The sequence below is a fragment of the Leucoraja erinacea genome, chromosome 30 (genome assembly GCF_028641065.1).
Source record: "Leucoraja erinacea ecotype New England chromosome 30, Leri_hhj_1, whole genome shotgun sequence".
In the NCBI taxonomy this organism is placed as follows: Eukaryota; Metazoa; Chordata; class Chondrichthyes; order Rajiformes; family Rajidae; genus Leucoraja; species Leucoraja erinaceus.
The window spans coordinates 2,944,680-2,964,554 of record NC_073406.1 but is presented as its reverse complement, the minus strand read 5'-3'; the positions used below and the strand labels follow the sequence as shown (position 1 = coordinate 2,964,554).

At 45.3% G+C, this 19,875-nt stretch overlaps 1 protein-coding gene across 1 annotated transcript in view; it reads left to right on the top strand.

Moving 5' to 3' along the window:
- atp13a2 (ATPase cation transporting 13A2) overlaps positions 1 to 19,875 on the top strand; it is a 53,812-nt gene that overhangs the window by 28,723 nt on the left and 5,214 nt on the right. The window contains 18 exon segments of the mRNA XM_055659112.1: positions 1,254 to 1,320; positions 3,727 to 3,858; positions 4,284 to 4,420; positions 4,423 to 4,444; positions 5,164 to 5,274; positions 6,421 to 6,467; positions 6,963 to 7,151; positions 8,245 to 8,451; positions 9,233 to 9,337; positions 11,042 to 11,198; positions 11,756 to 11,876; positions 13,785 to 13,909; positions 15,106 to 15,266; positions 15,689 to 15,799; positions 16,726 to 16,805; positions 17,728 to 17,880; positions 18,160 to 18,256; positions 19,406 to 19,629. Coding sequence (XP_055515087.1) covers positions 1,254 to 1,320; positions 3,727 to 3,858; positions 4,284 to 4,420; positions 4,423 to 4,444; positions 5,164 to 5,274; positions 6,421 to 6,467; positions 6,963 to 7,151; positions 8,245 to 8,451; positions 9,233 to 9,337; positions 11,042 to 11,198; positions 11,756 to 11,876; positions 13,785 to 13,909; positions 15,106 to 15,266; positions 15,689 to 15,799; positions 16,726 to 16,805; positions 17,728 to 17,880; positions 18,160 to 18,256; positions 19,406 to 19,629 — 2,246 coding nt within the window.

Here is a 19,875-nt window from a genome sequence, read left to right as displayed (position 1 = left end):
GTTGGAAAATTGGAATGGAGACAATGTTTGTAAATGTGACGCTGATAATTATTTAAAAGTTTAATTGCTTGTTCTACCCTTTTAAATGTGATGAGGCAATCTGCTCTTAGATGTGTACAGCTCGGTGGTTTAACAGACGGATATCAAGAAAATAGCAATGATGTTTGACAGATTTTCCTGTTGTAGATACAGAGATTCAGATACACAGCCCTTCGGTCCACCAAGTCCACGTCAACCAGCAATCTCTGTACAATCGCACTATTCTACACACACACACACGGGACAATTTACAATTTTACAAAACCAATTAACCTACAAGCCTGTACGGCTTTGGCGTGTCCGAGAAAGCCCACGCGGTCACGGGGGGTACGTACAAATTCCGTACAGACAGCACCTGTAGTCAGGATCGAACCCGGGTCTCTGGCGCTACAAGGCAGTATGATGGCAAATATTATTTTTAATTTAGTGCTAAGCAAATGTCAATAAATAAATGAGATTGCTGACTTGGGAATGATTGGACATGAGACAGTAATTCAGTTGGCAGCTTCGGAGTTGGCCTCTGAAGTCCTTGCCCTTGGGTAAGTTGGAGTTAAGCTTCCCATCTGTCGTCTCCTACATCCTGTTCCATGAAATCAACAATCACTTTTTTTGTTAGCTATTTAATACACAGTCTAGCTATAATATGTTAAATACACAAGCTAAATGTTGTCAGGCATACTGATAATTGGATATGTATTCACCTACCCGCAGCAAGCATTTTGCCATCGTTCACAAACACATACAGCACTCGCAATGAACGGAGTGAAAAAAATAAACCACCACAAGCTTTTCATTCCCAACAAATGCAGTAAAAAGTTTAAAGTGCACATGTGCACACGGTGTTGTTGAGTGGAGAGTGCAGATGTCCAACTATTGAACAGAACAGCACAGAATAAGAACAGGCGAATTACAGGCACTCGCCACCCTCTTTGGGGAAAATAAAAATTCCCCACACATCTCCTTTAAACATTGCCCCTCTCACCTTTAAGCTATGACTTTTAGTATTTCATTTTTCCATCCAGGCAAAAATGTTCTGCCTACCCTATCCCGCTCAGAATTTTATACGCCTTGGTAGCTATTATTTAATTTACTAATCAAAAGTGCGTTGAGCTTTAGTGATAAATATATTGTGTGTTGTATTTCATTGATGTGCTTATTAGGCTGTGAAAGGGAAGAATTTTATGAGATAATACTGATTTATCTTCTTTGTACAGCAAAGTGTGACACTGCGGAATATGGTGAAGTTGACACTTAATGTACAGGTCCGTAGAGATACTGGAGGTAAGTGATTGATGTTTATATTGTTACGTACAAAAGTGGACCAATATATAGGTCGTTCTGCCATGCTGCCTGTTTCCATGACATGAATTTGATGTAATATGATAGATGAATAAGATTTGTTTTACACTGGTCAAATTGGTTATAATGTGATTTCAGTCATGAACTGGAAGCAGACACCATGTGTAGGAAGGAACTACGGGTGCTGGTTTCAACCGAAGATTAGACACAAAATGCTGGAGTTATTCAGCGGGACAGGCAGCATATCTCGACCCGAAACGCCACCCGTTCCTTCTCCCCAGAGATGCTGCCTGTCTTGCGGAGCTACTCCAGCATTTTGAGTTTATCCTCGAAGCAAACACCATTGTCTCTTGAAAACACAAGTTGCCAGTCTCACCACGAAACGGCGTTTAAGCGAGTTGCTTTGGAAACCGAATCGTGCAGCACGGAAACAGGCCCTTCAGCCCAACTTGTCCATGCCGACCAAGATGCCCCATCTAAGCTAGTCCCTTTTGCCTGCAGTGGGCCCATATTCCTCCAAAACCTTTCCTATCCATGGTTTGGAAATAGATAAGCAATAGCTTCTTCTGATACTTGTGCAGCAATACTCTATAGAACAATATAATATACAGCCTTTAGTATCTTTAGCCTGCAGTTGCAAAATAAATGTACAACTATGAAAAACACTGTTGGATTTTAAAACCTGCAGGAAAAATAACTTATTGCAAATCTGAAACTTCTAAGATATTCCTTAAACAATACCTCTTTGACGATTGTCTATAATATTTGGCTTCAAGTCAATTTTATTTTGGTAACACTCAAGTGAAACATCTTGTGAATTCTTTGTGAGCCACTGCCAACACAGGCGAGTTGCGGCTTTACAGCACCAGAAACCCTGTCTGTACGGAGTTTGCACGTTCTCCCAGATTTGTAGGTTACTTAGGTTACTTGGCTTCAGTAAATTGTCCCTAGTGTGTGAGATAAGATCTAGTGCACGGGTGATCATTGGTCGGCGGGGATTCAGTGGGTCAAAGGACCTGTTTCCATGTTGTATCTCTAAACCTAAAACTACATTTAAATGCAACTTGTTCAAGAAGGAACTGCAGATGCTGGAAAATCGAAGGTACACAAAAAAGCTGGAGAAACTCAGCGGGTGCAGCAGCATCTATGGATCGAAGGAAATAGGCAACGTTTCGGGCCGAAACCCTTCACGTAATGCTTTAAAATTTAAAACAAAAATAGATCAGTAGGCAAATTGGCTCCCTTGCGATTTGTGTATCTGTTCATAATTCAGTCACTCAGACATGAAGCATTTTGTAGGTGCACAAAAATGCTGGAGAAACTCAGCGGGTGCAGCAGCATCTATGGAGCGAAGGAAATAGGCAACGTTTCCTTCGCCCCATGCAAAGAGTTGAACAATCTCCACTATAGGAAATAGGTAACGTTTTGGGCCGAAACCCTTCTGGGTTTCTGCCCGAAACGTTGCCTATTTCCTTCGCTCCATAGATGCTGCTGTACCCGCTGAGTTTCTCCAGCTTTTTTGTGTACCTTTAAATGCAACTTGACTGGTTTTCCTGTCCTGCCTTGTGCAATGGCTTGGAGCACAAACTATTCCCCATTCCCCATTTAGTGTCTATACTTTATGGAAAGAAATTTGATCAACAATATGAAAAACTACGCAGAGGTTATTACTGTCCAACTGAACTCATCTAAGTAACTCAATACTAACTAAATATGAGTATATTTATTAATATTCATTTGTACTTCTGTATTTGTATTTCTGCCTGTTAGTTTGCAATTTTATTAGAACCCGCTGATATTCAGTAGATTTGAAATGAGCCACTGCTTTGCACAATCCCTTATAGCCTTGCAACAAGTTCATTTCTGGCCTTTCCTGCTAGCTTTTGCCTAAGGACCAAAGAAAGGAATTTGGGAATAAGCATGTTATGTATTTCTGATGATAACAGTAGGTTTAGCTCCATCCAGCAGCATTTATCTTCACATTCTTTCCAAATAATCAGTGTAATAACCTTGTGTTTTATATGTTTGGTTGTAAATCAAACTAAAATTTGGTGTATTGGTCATGTCCTTGAAGTTTGGTTTTTGCTTGTATTGCATACTCCGTTGCTAATGAGTTCATAAGATCATAAGTGATAGGAGCAGAATTAGGCCGTTCGGCCCATCAAGTCTCCTCCGCCATTCAATCATGGCTGGATCCATCTCTCCCTCCCAACCCCATTCCCCTGCCTTCTCCCCATAACCTCTGACACCTGTACTAATCAAGAATCTATCTATCTCTGCCTTAAATGTATCCACTGACTTGGCCCCCACAGCCGTCTGTGGCAAAGAATTCCACAGATTCACCACCCTCTGACTAAAGAAGGGTTCACTGGTCTTTTTTGTCTACAGAAGTGGAAATGGTGAATTCTCAGCATCTGGTTCCTGGTGACTGCATAGTGATCGCTGAAGATGGAGTTCAGGTTCCTTGTGATGCAGCACTTCTTACAGGAGAGTGTATGGTCAATGAGAGCATGCTGACAGGTGAGAGCCGAACATCGTCCCGTTCTCCCCCCGGAGTCTCCCGTTCCCTTAGTGACACAGTGCTGGAGACCCGGGTTCGATCCCGACTACGGATGCTGTCTGTACGGAGTTTGCACACTCTCCTCCTGGCTAACAATGATCTATTCTACATTTTTCTTGATTCTCATCCCCGTTTTCACACCTTGCCCTCCCTTATCTCTGTGTGCCTCCCTCTCCCCTGACTCTCAGTCTGAAGGAGGGTCTCGACCCGAAACGTCACCCATGCTTTCTATCCAGAGATGCTGCCTGTCCCCCTGGCATCTTCTCGTTGCTTCTGCCACCTATTAGGATAAGCAGTATTGATGGAATGACGAACTGTGCGCTGCAGGAATATTTCAAAAAGGCACCCGACAAACTTTTATTACTGCTGTGTGATATTTTTCCAGGTGAGAGTGTACCGGTGATGAAGACGCCTCTACCTGATCAAGATGTGAACTATTCCTCTGAAGAACACAAACGCCACACCCTTTTCTGTGGCACCCAGGTTGTACAGTCAAAGAGCTACAGCGAGGAGCAACCCGTTTTTTGGCCGTGGTAGTGAGAACAGGTACTGACTGGACACGAGCGGGGTCCGATTAAAACCAGAATAAGAGTTTAGTGATGTTAATTGAGTAGAAATATAAAAAATAGGTGCAGGAGTAGAGGCCATTTGGCCCTTTGAGCCAGCACTGCCACTCAATATGATCATGGCTGATCATCCAAAATCTGTACCCCTTTCCTGCGTTCTCCCCATATCTGTGGCATTCTGTGCCTCGGAGGGCGGTTCTCTGGATACTTTCAAGGGAGAGCTAGATAGGGCTCTTAAAGATAGCGTAGTCAGGGTATATGGGGGGGAAGGCAGGAACGGGGCACCCACTGAGTTTCTCCAGCATTTGTGTCTACCTTCGATTTTCCAGCATCTGCAGTTCCTTCTCAAACATGAAATTAAAGTGACGAGTGGAAAGGATTGGGGGATGGGGGAGGAGGGGGGAGAGAGGGGGAGGGGAGTCAGTCTACCCCATGACAGAAGGGGGAGGAGTTGTACAGTTTGATAGCCACAGGGAAAAAGGATATGTGGCGTTCTGTGCTGCATCTTGGTGGAACCAGTCTGTTGCTGAAGGTGCTCCTCAGGGTGACCAGTGTGTCACGGAAGGGGTGAGGAGCTGTATTGTCCAGGATGCTCCACAACTTGGGGATATTTAGTAAACCGGGTTTGCCAGAGCACTCTGCTACAGTGCGAGCTTTGTGAGTTGGGACAATTAATTCCTTAATTCCCTTTCTATGCAGGCTTTTGCACGAGCAAAGGAGAACTGATCAGTTCCATTCTGTATCCCAAGCCTTTGGGATTTAAGTTCTACAAAGATGCTATGAAGTTCATTATCTTTCTGGGAGTTCTCGGTAGGTGTTGTTGTTTATTACGTTGGGGATAGTTGTTGCCATTATGACACTTTACTTCCTTCTGTGACGACACACCTGGTATAGACACGCCCTTGCTAAATACCAGGTGGAGAGTGAAGGGCCACAGCGTTCTACAGCAGCCATGAGATGCTGAGAGTTTGACACAATAGTAGAGTGCCCGGCAGGTGAAGGAGCATTGCCGGAGAGAGTAACGGAGTCAACATGGTAGATCAGTGACCCTTCCTTCAACCGTTCTGTCATATTGACACCATTTCTGGGGGGAAGCTGCGGGAGGAACTCAGTGGGCCAGGCACCACCTGTGGAGAGGCTCTGCACCCTCTGTCATGTATCAGTACCTTCTCGACCCATCCCCGTCGCTCCCGCAGGCTGTATCGGGTCAGAAGATCAATTTTGTTCTGACATTGCCCGTGGCCCGACAACACTACCAACGCCACACGGTGGCGCAGCAGTAGAGTTGCGGCCCCACCGCGCCAGAGACCCGGGTTCAATCCCAACTACGGGTGCTGCACGTGAGTTTGTGCGTTCTCCCCGTGACTTACATGGGTTTTCTCCGGGTGCTCCGGTTTCCTCCCACGCTCCGAAGACGTACAGATATAGACACAAAAAGCTGGAGTAACTCAGCGGGACAGGCAGCATCTCTGGAGAGAAGGAATGGGTGATGTTTCGGGTCGAGACCCTTTTTTTAGACTTGGTCTTCAGTCTGAAAAAGGGTCTTGACCCGGAACACCACCCATTCCTTCTCTCCAGAGACGCTGCCTGTCCCGCTGAGTTACTCCAGCTTTTTGTGTCCATCTCCAGATTTATAGGTTAATTGGCTTCTGTAAATTGTCCCTAGAGTGTGCAGGATAGTCCTGGTGTACGGGGTGATCGCTGGCCGACGTGGGCCGAGAGGTGAGCTTTCACGCTGCATCTGTAAACATAACTAAACCTCAATTGGCAAAGTATTGGCATGAGTCAATGCCTTCAGGCAAACCAGCGAGAAACATAAAGTGCAGCAAGGAAGGTGACTCGACTCAATTACTGCGAGCCTGGGTGCCTCACAGACCAGGACATGGGGTATAAAACTAGCATTAGATTTCATTTAATACCACCTATTGAATTTTTTTTTAACATTTGTTTTTACAGCTTTGATTGGAGACATATACAGCATAGTGATTCTAGAAAAACAGAAGGTAAGTGGTTTGAGACTTGTCCTTATTTAGTCTGGCAGGTCTGGAATTTCCCACCCCCCACGGGTACCATGTAACCCCCCTCTCCCCTGTGCCCACCTGAACTAACATCCATTTCTCCCCTTCCATCTAGACTCTCTCCTCTGGCTTCACAAGTCACTTCCTGTCCTTATCTCACACCTTTTCACCTTTTTGTCGTTTCATCTCTGTCCTTTGTCCAACCATCTGATTATAAAACCAACCCCTCTCACCTAAACCAACATCACTTGTCAGGATTTGGTGACCTATCCATGTTCTCCAGAGATGCTGCCTGACCCACTGAGTTACTCTTGCGCATTCAATCTTTTTTTTTGTAAACCAGTATCTGCATTTCCCGTGTCTTCAGTTCTTTTCAGACAGGTTTTGCCTCCTCTGTAGTTTCCTGTTCTGTCCTTGTTAATATGTGTGGGTTTCCCTGTGATCATTTTCCTGGCATCATTCCTCCCCTGGCATGTGTAGGTGTCGGTGGGACGTGTGGTGACGCGTATCCTCGATCTGATCACCATCATAATTCCGCCCGCACTACCCGCCGCGATGACTGTTGGCACCATCTACGCCCAAGACCGACTGAAAAAATACGGGATATTTTGTATCAGTCCCCCGCGCATCAACATTTGCGGCAAGTTGAAGCTCATCTGTTTTGATAAGGTGAGGTCCATTTACATTGACTCCATTTAACACCTGATAGATGTGAGCGTATGGACCTCGCAGGTGGGTGGGATCCATCTACACCCCGCGCTGCCTCGTCAAGGCCACCTGCATAATCAAGGACAAGTCACACCCTGGCCAACTCCCTCTTCCTCCACACTCCCATCGGGCAAAAGGTATAGAAATGTGAAAACGCACAAAAATATATAGCAATATGAAAATGCACACCTCCAGATTCAGGGACAGTTTCTTCCCAGCTGTTATCAGATAACTGAACCATAGAAACATAGAAATTAGGTGCAGGAGTAGGCCATTCGGCCCTTCGAGCCTGCACCGCCATTCAATAATGATCATGGCTGATCATCCAACTCAGTATCCCGTACCTGTCTTCTCTCCATACCATCTGATCCCCTTAGCCACAATGGCTACATCTAACTCACTCTTAAATATAGCCAATGAACTGGCATCAACTACCCTCTGTGGCAGAGAGTTCCAGAGATTCACCACTCTCTGTGTGAAAAAAGGTTCTTCTCATCTCGGTTTTAATGGATTTCCCCCTTATCCTTAAGCTGTGACCCCTTGTCCTGGACTTCCCCAACATCGGGAGCAATCTTCCTGCATCTAGCCTGTCCAACCCCTTAACCATCCCACCAACAACTAGAGAGCGGTCCTGAACTGCCATCTACCTCATTGGAGACCCTGGGGCTATTTTTGATTGGTCTTTACTAGACTTTATCTTGCGCTGAATGTTATTCAAGTTATTCCCTTTATCATATATTTGTACATGATTGTAATCATGTGATGTTTTTCCACTGACTGGTTAACATGCAACAGAAGCTTTCCACTGTACCTCGGTACACATGACAATAAACTTAATGAAACTAGGATGTACAAGAGAAAGTGATGCTAGATTGGATTTCTGGGCTATTGAATAATCGCTAAGTGAATGAATGAATGAAGATTTTATTGTCACATGTGACAAATCACAGTGAAATTCTTTGATTTTCATACCCAAGGTATGTAAAGAGTGGCCACATAAAGGGCGTGACAAAGTTTCACCAGCCGTTCTCAAGTTATGATGTGTTTTTCTCAGACAGGAACACTAACAGAGGAAGGTCTGGACTATTGGGGAGTGGCACTGGCAACAGACAAGAACTTTGATCCGATTATCCACGACACCCAGCACCTCGGGAGCAGTCGGATGCTGCATGCCCTGGCCACGTGTCACAGCGTCACACTGCTCAACAACCAGCCGATCGGTGACCCACTCGACCTGAAGATGATCGAGTCAACTGGTTGGGTGAGTCAACTCTCAGACTAGTTTGTGTTGGAAGAAACTGCAGGTGCTGGTTTACACCGAAGGTAGACACAATGCTGGAGTAACTCAGCGGGACAGGCAGCATCACCGGAGAGTAGGAATGGGTGACGTTTCGGTCTTGTTTTTCCAGTGTAGTTCACAGATACAGCATGGAAACGGGGCCTTCCACGCCGACCATCGATCACCCTTATTCTGGTTCAATGTTATCTCACATTTGCATCCTACACACTAGGGGTGATTTACAGAAGCCAATTAACCTATGTCTCGGGTCTAGACCCTTCCTCTGACTGAGAGTCGGGGAAGAGAGAAGCTAGAGATGTAAACGATGATATAGAGCGATCTAGAACAAATGAAGGTAGACAAAAATACTGGAGAAACTCAGCGGGTGAGGCAGCATCTATGGAGCGAAGGAAAAAGGCAACCTTTCGGGTCGAGACCGAAACTTCACCTATTCCTTCGCTCCATAAATGTTGCCTCACCCGCTGAGTTTCTCCAGCATTTTTGTCTACCTAAGGATATAGATAAGGTGAACGGCCTCAGTCTTCTTTCCAAGGTAGGGAAGTCAAAAAGTAGAAGGCATAGGCTTACGTTGCCTTTTTCCTTCGCTCCATAGATGCTGCCTCACCCGCTGAGTTTCTCCAGCATTTTTGTCTACCTTCCATTTTCCAGCACCTGCAGTTCCTTCATAAACGATAGAACAGATGAATGAAAGATATGCAATAGAAAAGTAACGATGATAAAGAAATATGTACTCTATTTTCAGACTCTGAATGATGAGGTTACAAACTTGGACACAAGCAGAACGTTTGGAATGAAAGTTCTAGCTGTGATGAAGCCTCCACTGGTGGAAGAACAGCCTTATGGAAGTGTGAGTGTCCTGGTTTAGTGGTTGTGATACTGAGACAGAATTGTCAGTATTACATTGTTACGTGTGAATCTGTTTTTTGAATTGGTCCTAAATGAAGCGTTCCATCAACCATGTCAGTGAGGAGTAACCAGAAATGCCCAGGTGGTGGAAACAAGGAACTGCAGAAAGCGCTGGTTTACATTTCTTTTGGAGTATCTCAATGCTGAGTTACTCCAGCTTTTTGTGTCTACGGTTTACACCAGCATCTGTACTTCCTTCCTACACAATAAGGAGTTGCCTGTTGGTTGAAGCAGGAAAGACGAAGCACAACTATTTAACCAGATTCCCACAGTTCGCACCTTCGGAAAAGAATAAAGGAAGTAAAAAGTGGACATTGTTACAAGTATAAAACCCTGTATCATCTGTGATAGTTTACCCTGTGTATAAAACCCTGTATCATCTGTGATACAGTTTTCCCTGTGTATAAAACCCTGTATCATCTGTGATACAGTTTTCCCTGTGTATAAAACCCTGTATCATCTGTGATACAGTTTACCTTGTGTATTAAACCCTGTAACCCTGTTCCTCTAGCAGTTTGTTCTAACTGCTTGCGTCTATTTTTGTTATTATAGAGACTTACAGTGTGGAGACAGGCCCTTCGGCCCAACTTGCCCATGCCAACCAACATGTCTGATCTACACTAGTCCCACCTGCCTATGTTTGGCCAATATCCCTCTCAACTATTCTATCCATGTACCTGTCCAACATTGTGATAGCACCTACCTCAACTACCTCCCCCAGCAGCTCAGTTTTGCTCGGGATTCTGCTGCTGCAGAATAGTAGGGGTGATGACACGGTTGCCGTACTGACGGATGGCTCCTGGGATGGAAGCGCAGTGTGTGGTGTTGCTTCTTCACTTTGTCAGCAATACCAGCTCAGTCCTGGCCACTTGTGCTGTCTGTGTGGAGTTCATCAGTTCTAAGAGCAGCATTGGGCAGTTCGGCCCATCAAGTCTACTCTGCCATTAAATCATGGTCTGATCTATCTTTCCCTCTCAACCCCAATTCCTGCCTTCTCCCCATAAACCCCTGACACCCATATTAATCCAAGAATCTCCACCTTAAAAATATCCATTGACTTGGCCTCCACAGCCGTCTGTGGCAATGAATTCCACAGATTCACCACCCTCTGACTACAGAACTGCATGTTTTCCCCGTGACCACATGGATTTCCCCTGGGGGCTCCAGTTTCCTCCACTCGCTCCAAAGTCATGGAAAATAGATGACTCAGTCACTCTAAATTTCCCTCTTGTGTACAGTTGAGTTCTCGAATTGGGAGCAGTTGATGGGATCATAGTTGGAATAAAATGGAATGAGCTTGGGATCAGTTAAGTTTAGTTTAGAGATACAACGTGCAAGCAGGTCCTTTGGCCCACCGAGTCCACACCGACCAGCAACACCACCCTACACACACCAGGGACAATTTTACAGTTATACATTGACCTGTACGTCTTTGGAGTGTGGGAGGAAACTGGAGCACCCGGAGAAAACCTACACAGGTCACGGGGAGAAGGTCCAAACTCCGTACATACAGCACCCATTGTCAGGATCGACCCCAAGTCTCTGGCGCTGTGAGGCAGCAACTCCACCACTGTGCCGTGTTTGCCTGCACTTGATCCATTGCCGGCATATCCGAGTACTGATCTGTCCTTTCTCTCATCTCCAGAAACAAGACACGATTTTGGGGATTATTCGCCATTTTCCATTTGCCTCATCATTACAGAGAATGAGTGTGATCACCAAGAAGCCAGATGATTCACCGTTTGAGGTGTACTTGAAAGGGGCACCGGAGATGGTGGCCAGTCTCTGTTTAAAGGAAACAGGTAACTAATACTGATCACCTTGCGCCTCGCACTATTTCCGATTGTTGGTAGAATCGTTTTTGAATATTTAATTGATTACATTTAGAATAAATATATAGTTTGGCATATTCTTGATTAGTATGGGTGTCAGGCATTATGGGGAGAAGGCAGGAGAATGGGGTTGAGGGGGAAAGATAGATCAGCCATGATTGCATGGCAGAGTAGACTTGATGGGCCGAATGGCCAATTTCTGCTCTTCGAACTTATGAACTTATAAAGCTTTGCTTTTCACTCTTAATAGTTGGATGTTAAACGTTTACCAAAGACAAATCGTGTTTCGGCCCGAAACGTCGCCTATTTCCTTTGCTCCATAGATGCTGCTGCACCCACTCAGTTTCTCCAGCATTTTTGTCTACGTATACATATTTGTATGTCTGAAGAAGGGTCTCGACCCGAAACGCCACCCATTCCTTCTCTCCAGCTATGCTGCCGGCCCCGCTGAGTTACTCCGGCATTTTGTGTCTATCTACATATTTTTCTGATCTGCAGTTCCTTATTATACATATTTTTCTTTCCAGTTCCTGCAGATTTTTTAGAAGTATTAAGGTACTATGCCAAAGATGGGTATAGAATTTTGGGACTTGCACACAAGACACTAAATCAAGACATTACCTTTGAGGCAGTGCACATGTTGGAAAGGTACGTAGCTGCTATTCAAATTGGTGCTTCTTTGATTTTAATTGTTTATGTTTTAAGTGTAAAGATCCAATTGGGGGGAAAAAAAAACTTGCTCCACCATTTATTGGCCATGGACACTGTATTAATTAATTAATTAAGTTAACGCTTGTGCAATCTTCTTCTCTCTGTTAATTAATTCAAGCTATTTTATTAATTAGTCTTGGAATTTGATGCTTGGCTTTCCTTTGTTTTCAGTTCATTAAAGCAGGGCGGTACAGTGTCGCAGTCATCGAGTTGCTGCCTGACAGCACCAGACACCTGTCTGTACAGGGTTTGTGCATTCACCCTGTGACCACGTGGGTTTTCTCCGGGTGTTAAGGTTTCCTCCCACATTCCAAAGACGTGCAGATTTAAGAGAGTTTGTAGGTGAATTGGCTTCTGGAAATTGTCCCGACTATGCAGGATTGAACTAGTGTATGGGCGATCGCTGGTCGGCGCAGACTCGGTCGGCTGAAAGGCCCGTTTCCACGCTGTATCTGTAATCTAAACTAACAATATACAAACGATGGCAAGAAATCTAAATCGGAAAATTCTGGAGACGGTCAGGCAGCATCTGCAGAAAGGGCAACTGCATTAATGTCTCAGATCACAGACCCATTGTGAGAACTGGGAAAGAGAAAAGATGCAGGCTAATTTTATGTCACAGAGAAGGCACAGAAAGGACGGGTAGGATAAAGGGAATATTTCTGATAATGTGAGGCCAAGGTTTTGATTGAAAGATACAGCATGGAAACAGGCCCTTCAGCCCAGCGAGTCCATACCGACCATCGATCACCTATTCACACTACTTCCGTGTTATCCCACTCTTGCATCCACTCCCTACACACTAGGACCCTTTTACAGAGGGCCAATTAACCTACAAGGCTGTGGGAGGAAAGCAGGGTACCCGGAGGAAGCCCATGTGGTCACAGGGAGAAAGTGCAAACTCCACACAAACAGCACCCGAGGTCAGAATTGAACCCAGGTCTCTGGTGCTGTAGGGAAGTGGCACTGCACTGTGCTAAATGGATGCACTGTAAATCAGCCGTTGATGACTCAGTGGTAAATTGATTTGAATAAATTTTATTAGCCAAATATGTATCCACACAAGGAATTTGCCTTGGTACTTTGCTCGCAAGTAACAACACGATATACAGTAGACAATTAAAAATCAAACATTATAATTTAAACATGTGAAGAATGAAATAAAATACCAGAGCAAACAGAGGCTACAAACTTTTGGTTGTTGAGTAGAGCTACTGCTCGTGGAAAAAAGTTGTGTTTATGTCTGGCTGTGGCAGCTTTGACAGTCCTGAGTTGCCTTCCAGAGGGAAGTGATTCAAAGAGTTTGTGGCCAGGGTGAGAGGGGTCAGAGATGATCTTGCCCCCTTGCTTCCTGGCCCTTGCAGTGTACAGTTCATCGATTGGGAGGGGGGGGTGGAAGGAAGGTTGCAGCTAACAACCTTCTCAGCTGACCGAACGATTCGCTGCAGCCTCCGGTGTCGTGCTTGGCGGCTGAGCCAAACTAGACCATGATGGAGAAGGTGAGGCCAGACTCTATGATGGACGTATAAAACAGGACCATCATTGCCTGTGGACTGACTTTTCTCTTTCCCAGTTCTGATAAAAAGTTAACTGTTTTGCATAGATGCTGCCTGACTCAGTGTTTCCAAAACGTTCTGGTTTTATTTCAGATTTCCAGCATCTAAAGTGTTTAATTTTCCAGTTGTCTGCTCTACTTTGAGCACTAAAATACCTGTTTGGCAGGTAATATGTAACACTTGGGGCAGGTGGTGTTATCTACATTTGCCGCACTTCGAGCGCAGCGTTTGATTCCTCATTAAAGACCGCGCTGCCAATGAAACGGTCGGTGTGTTTTTCTCCGGACAGGAATTCCGTGGAGAGCGAGTTGACATTCCTGGGATTCCTGATCATGAAGAATATTTTAAAACCGGAAACAAAACCCGTCATTGACAACCTGATCCGAGCCAATTTCCGAACTGTAATGGTGACAGGTAGGAGGCATCTGTTACTCCGATCATAAGATCAGAATTAGGCCATTCGGCCCATCGTCTACTCCGCCATTCAATCATGGCTGTTCTATCTCTCCCTCCAAACCCCATTCTCCTGCCTTCTCCCCATAACCCCCGACACACGTACGACAGAGTACAGGAGTGCGAATGGTTTGTTTATTTATTGTTGCGTGTGCTGAGGTACATTGAAAAGCTTTTGTTGCGTGCTAAAGAGAACACATGATTACAGTGGAGCCATTCACAGTGTACAGATACATGATAAGGGAGTAACGTTCAGTGCAAGGTAAAGTCTGATCAAAGATGGTCTGAGGGTCACCGATGAGGTGAATAGTTCAGGACTGCTCTTAGATGTGGTGCAACGAGTTGTACCAAGATGCTCCATCTTGGCCGGAGATGGAGTATCTTGGTACACCACTCCCTTGGCTGAGCGGTTGTACTGCCCTGATCGATGTACATTGATGATAGACTGCCCTCTCTTGGGGTCTGTTGGAAGTGCTTCATCCACATGATGTTTAAAATCTGAATGTGGAATCTCGCATTAAACGTTATTCACATTTCTCCCTGTACTCTGTGGACGGCTCGATTGTAATCGTGTGTTGTCTTTCTGCTGACTGGTTAGCACACAATAAAAGCTTTTCACTGTACCTCGGTACACGTGACAATAAACCAAACTCAAACTCTTAAGATATTTTCAGTTTCTTGTTTCCTGAGCCTTCATGAATAGTTTAATCCAACATTTCCATCAGGGCCACTATTCCACAGGAGGCAACGACCCCTTTGATGGAACAAAAATCTTTGCTTCCAGTGTTTTCATTTTAACAGTTACAGCAAGCCGTAGCTCTGAGGATCTTTCTAGTTTCTCTGGAATCAGAATGTTATGGTGAGAGTACTTTGTTGCTGAATCGCTTCAGTGCTATGACTAAGTAAGTAATCAGAAGTGGCTTTTGTTAACTAGGCAGAAGGTGGTGTCCCGATGGTTTACGAGTTCAAGACCTGATAACAAAAAATTAAACAGGGTAATCAGAAAGACTCTCCCGATCCAAAACGCCGTCTGCCCATTGCCGCCACCAGACTCTGCGTGACTCACTGCATTCCTCCAGTACTTTGAGCTGTGACTCAAGATTCCAGCATGTGCAGTCGCTTGTGTCCTCAGGCTAAACAAATGCTCTTTCTTGCAGGAGATAATATGCTGACCGCTCTGAATGTTGCCAGGAATTGTGGAATGGTGGGTTTGACGGACAAAGTGATCTTTGCCAATGCGTCCCCACCCTTGGCTGACAAACCTGCCTGTGTGAAGTTCCTGCCTTCAGACCCAGCACCAGATCTGAATGGGACCGAGGTAAGTAATTGTTTAGTATAGAGGTTCAGCGCGGAAACAGGGCCCTTGGGCCCACCTGAGCCCCGCCTCGACCAGCGATCCCCGCTCGCTAACACTATCCTACACACTCTAGGGGCAATTTACAATTATACCAAATAATTAGCCTACAAACCTGTAGTTCTCTGGCGTGTGGGAGGGAACCAGAGAAAATCCATGCAGTCACGGGGAGAAAGAACAAACTCCGTACAGACGGCACCCGTAGTCAGAATCGAACCCGGATCTCTGGCGCCAAGAGACGGCAACTGTACCACTACGCCACCGTTAGCACAGGGGCTGGTGGGGGAAGTGTGATAGACTCTGAAACTAGTGCTATGTGTGTATCTGTACCTTGCTTACAGTTCAAATGTCCTCATGTGTTTTCATCTCATCGTTTATTGTCGCAGCTGCAGCCACAGCCAGAGAACCACACTTCGGAACCGTCGTACTATCACTTTGCACTGAATGGAAAATCGTTTGCAGTGATTTACGACCATTTTCCAGATCTGCTAGAAAAAGTGAGATTTCAGACCTGATCTTGACTATTTATTGACTGGGAAATCGAGGTTGAATAATTGTGTGCCTCAAATATTCTGGAATTCTGTCAGAAATGGGTTTATGGAACATAAAGTACTAGGGGAAGGGTTGTGGAAGAGAGTTAGTGTTGTGGGCACCGACCTTTGTAATAATGAAGGGGTTAGTATTGGTTTAAATGCGGGTGGATGGATGACACAGGACTTGTTTGATATTAGTTCAGTTCAGTTTGGTTTAGTTTATTGCCACGTGTGCCGAGGTAGAGTGGAAAACTTTAGTTGCGTGCTAACCAGTCAGCGGAAAGACAATAAATGATTACAATCGAGCCGTTTACAGTGCACAGTTACATGATGAGGAAATAACGTTTAGTGCAATATAAAGACTTAATGGAAACAGTTATTTTTACTAAGGCAGATAGTGTTAAGAGCTCGGATTCATCTTCTATACCTCATTATTAGACAGTCTGTGTGGAACTGCAATATTCATTGGGAATGGGAATGGCCCCATACTAAGGGGTAGGAAGGAACTGTAGATGCTGGTTTAAACTGAAGATAGACACAAAATGCTGGAGTTACTCAGCTGGACAGGCAGCATCTCGGGAGAGAAGGAATGGGTGACATTTCAGGTTGAGAACCCTCTGTAGAAACAGCTCCCATTCCTCCTCTCCAGAGATGCTGCCTGTCCCGCTGAGTTACTCCGGCATTTGTGTCTAATTCCAATTCTAAGGGGTATGAGTACATATATATATAGTGGGTCAAGTCAAGTCAAGTTTATTTGTCACGTACAGATACGAGATGTGCAGTGAAATGAAAAGTGGCAAGGCTCGCGGGTCTCAGGGTCTTTAAAACCAACAGCAAATGAATGAGGCCATCATTCTAATCCACCTCATTTTCTAATTGCCTCTTCTCAGATTCTGCTTCGGGGCACTGTTTATGCTCGGATGGCTCCCAATCAAAAGACTCAACTGGTGGAGAGTTTGCAGAAATTGGAGTAGGTTGATATTTTTAATCATTTAATGTAGTCATAGAGAGGTACAGCACGGAAACAGGCCGTTCGGCATCCACACTGGCCATCAACCACCCATTTACACTCATTCTACACTAATGCAATGTTAATCACATTGTTATCGATTCAAGCACTGACCTGCACACAAGGGGCAATTTACCCAATTAACCCACACGTCTTTGGGATGTGGGGGCGGGGGGGGGGGGGGGGGAGAGAGGACTGGGGCACCCGGAGGAAACCCACTTGGTCACGAGGAGAATGCGCAAACTCCCCACAGACAGCACCCGAAGTCATGATTGATCCCGTGTCCCTGGTGCTGTGTGACAAAGGCCCTACAAGCTGTGCCCCCTAGGCTGAAAATAGGTTGGATTAATTGGCCTTAGGATGTTGTGGTACTTATTTACACTAGAAGTGTATGTGTATATCACATCTGTGACACAGAAAACATTGGCTGTGATTTGTACCAGGAACTTTGTCAATGGTGACGTTTCTCAAACATCAACATTCAAGGGGCAACGTTTAAATCCTGTACCCATTTTTTTTCTTTTTGAATTTGTTGGAAGCAGTAATTTAGTTTAGAGATACAGCGTGGAACCAGGCCCTTTGGCCCACCACGTGATCCCCGCATACTAACACTATCCTACGCACACAATTTATAGTTATGCCGAAGCCAATTAACCTACAAACCCGTACGCATGTGGAGTATGTTGGGGAAAGCGGAGATCCCGGAGAAAACCCACGCAGGTCACGTGGAGAACGTACAAACTCCGTACAAACAGCACCCGTAGACAGGATGGAACCCGGGTCTCCGGCGCTGTGAGGCAGCAACTCTACCGCTGCGTCACCGTGCCGACCCGGTATGTCGGTGAAGCCACAGGTCGGTTTGTAACGTTGACCCTTTCTTCAGGTACACTGTAGGGATGTGTGGAGATGGAGCCAATGACTGTGGGGCTTTGAAAGCTGCAGACGCCGGGATCTCGCTCTCGGACTCCGAGGCCTCGGTGGCATCTCCCTTCACCTCTAAAATAGACAACATCGAGTGTGTGCCCATGGTCATTCGGTGAGTTCCTGGACAACTTATTGTGATGGAAGGTTTATGGGGTATTGGAAATGTCATCAAATTCCCAAGATGCCTCAACAGACAAAACCTGGAGCTAGCTCCGTGTCAGCTAGGTACCATTAATTATTTTATACTGTACTAAAGTTGTCTCTCAGACCTGTGCACTTTCTATATTGCTGACATTAACAACAGTGTGTGTTTTTTCACTTTGGGTCATTTTCTGTCTATTAATTTTGGTCTTTCAGTTCTCGTATATAACACATTCCTCGTTTTTTGTAGGGAAGGTCGAGCCTCTCTTATCACCTCCTTTGGAGTTTTCAAATACATGGCCATGTACAGCATGATCCAGTTTGTCTCGGTGCTAATATTGTACACGGTAAGTTCATACATTTAGCGGATGTACCTTTCTAGCAGCCATTTTAGACTCAATCATTTAGTCCAGCCTTTTCCTGATGCAGGCAGATTGGCTACAGCAACACTTATCACAAAATTACTTGCGATGCAGAGTGAATGAGAGGATGTTCCCCAGATACGCTGTCAGATCCTGGCCATTATGTTGTGAGAAAATGGAGTGACTTACCGAATAATGAAAGGCCTCGGTAGAGTGAATGCGGAGAGGATGTTTCCACTAGTGGGAGAATCTGGGACAAGAGGCCACAGCCTCAGAATAGAAACATAGAAAATAGGTGCAGGAGTAGGCCATTCGGCCCTTCGAATCTGCACCACCATTCAATATGATCATGGCTGATCATCCAACTCGGTATCCTGTACCTGCCTTCTCTCCATACCCCCCGATCCCTTTAGCCACAAGGACCACATCTAACTCCCTCTTAAATATAGCCAATGAACTGGCCTCAACTACCTTCTGTGGCAGAGAATTCCAGAGATTCACCACTCTCTGTGTGAAAAATATTTTCCTCATCTCGGTCCTAAAAGATGTCCCCCTTATCCTTAAACTGTGATCCCTTGTTCTGGAATAAAAGGATGTACCTTTAGATAGGAGATGCGGAGGAATTTTTTTAGCCAGAGGGTGGTGAATCTGTGGAATGCATTGCAACAGAAGGTTGTGGAGGCCAAGTCAATGGGTATTTTTAAGGCGGAGATTGACAGATTCTTGATTTCAGAGGTATGGGGTTATGGGGAAAAGGCAGGAGAATGGAGTTGAGAGGAATAGATCAGCCATGATTGAATGGCGAAGTAGACTTGATGGGCCAAATGGCCTAATTCTGCCCATGGAACTTGTGAACCATTGCACTGTCAGGCCAGGGGATGTTGTAATGTGAAGGACTGCAAAATAGGTTGCTTGCAGTAAGATCCAGTTCCCATCTCCTTTAAAGACACCGTACACGTACTCCTTTAAAGACTTCCTACACGTACCAGGACACTTACTGTTATTCTTTATTGTTTTGTTAAGAAAAAGTTCAGTTTAGTTTGCCCCGCAGCCTCCGGTCTCAATTATACTTACTAGATGTCCATTGGTCCAGAGACTTCATTGTTCTGAAATGTTTTGTTATATTTGGTGCAGATCAACTCAAACTTGGGAGACTGGCAGTACCTGTACTTTGACCTTGTCATCACTACAACTGTGGCCATACTCATGGGTCGAACAGGTCCTGCAAAAGCGCTTGTGGCACAGCGGCCTGTGGGGAGTCTGATTAACATTACCATCTTGGGCAGCCTGCTGCTGCAGACCGTGCTAGTGATCCTGATTCAGGTCCTGACGTACACCGTCACTGCCACACAGAGCTGGTAAGCATGTGGCCATTTTCACCGAGTTGTGCAACTACCCACAGGACGAAAGGAAGTAGTTTCATATTAAGGCAATCCACAAACCACCTGAATCTTTCAAATTCAAGTTCTGTGCGGTCTTATGTAATTATTCCTGGCTTAATGGTCGGGAAAGGTTAGACATTTGCTACCCTACGTAGATACAGCGCGGAAACACGCCCTTCGGCCCACTGAGCCCGTGCCGACCGGCGATTACCCTGTACACTC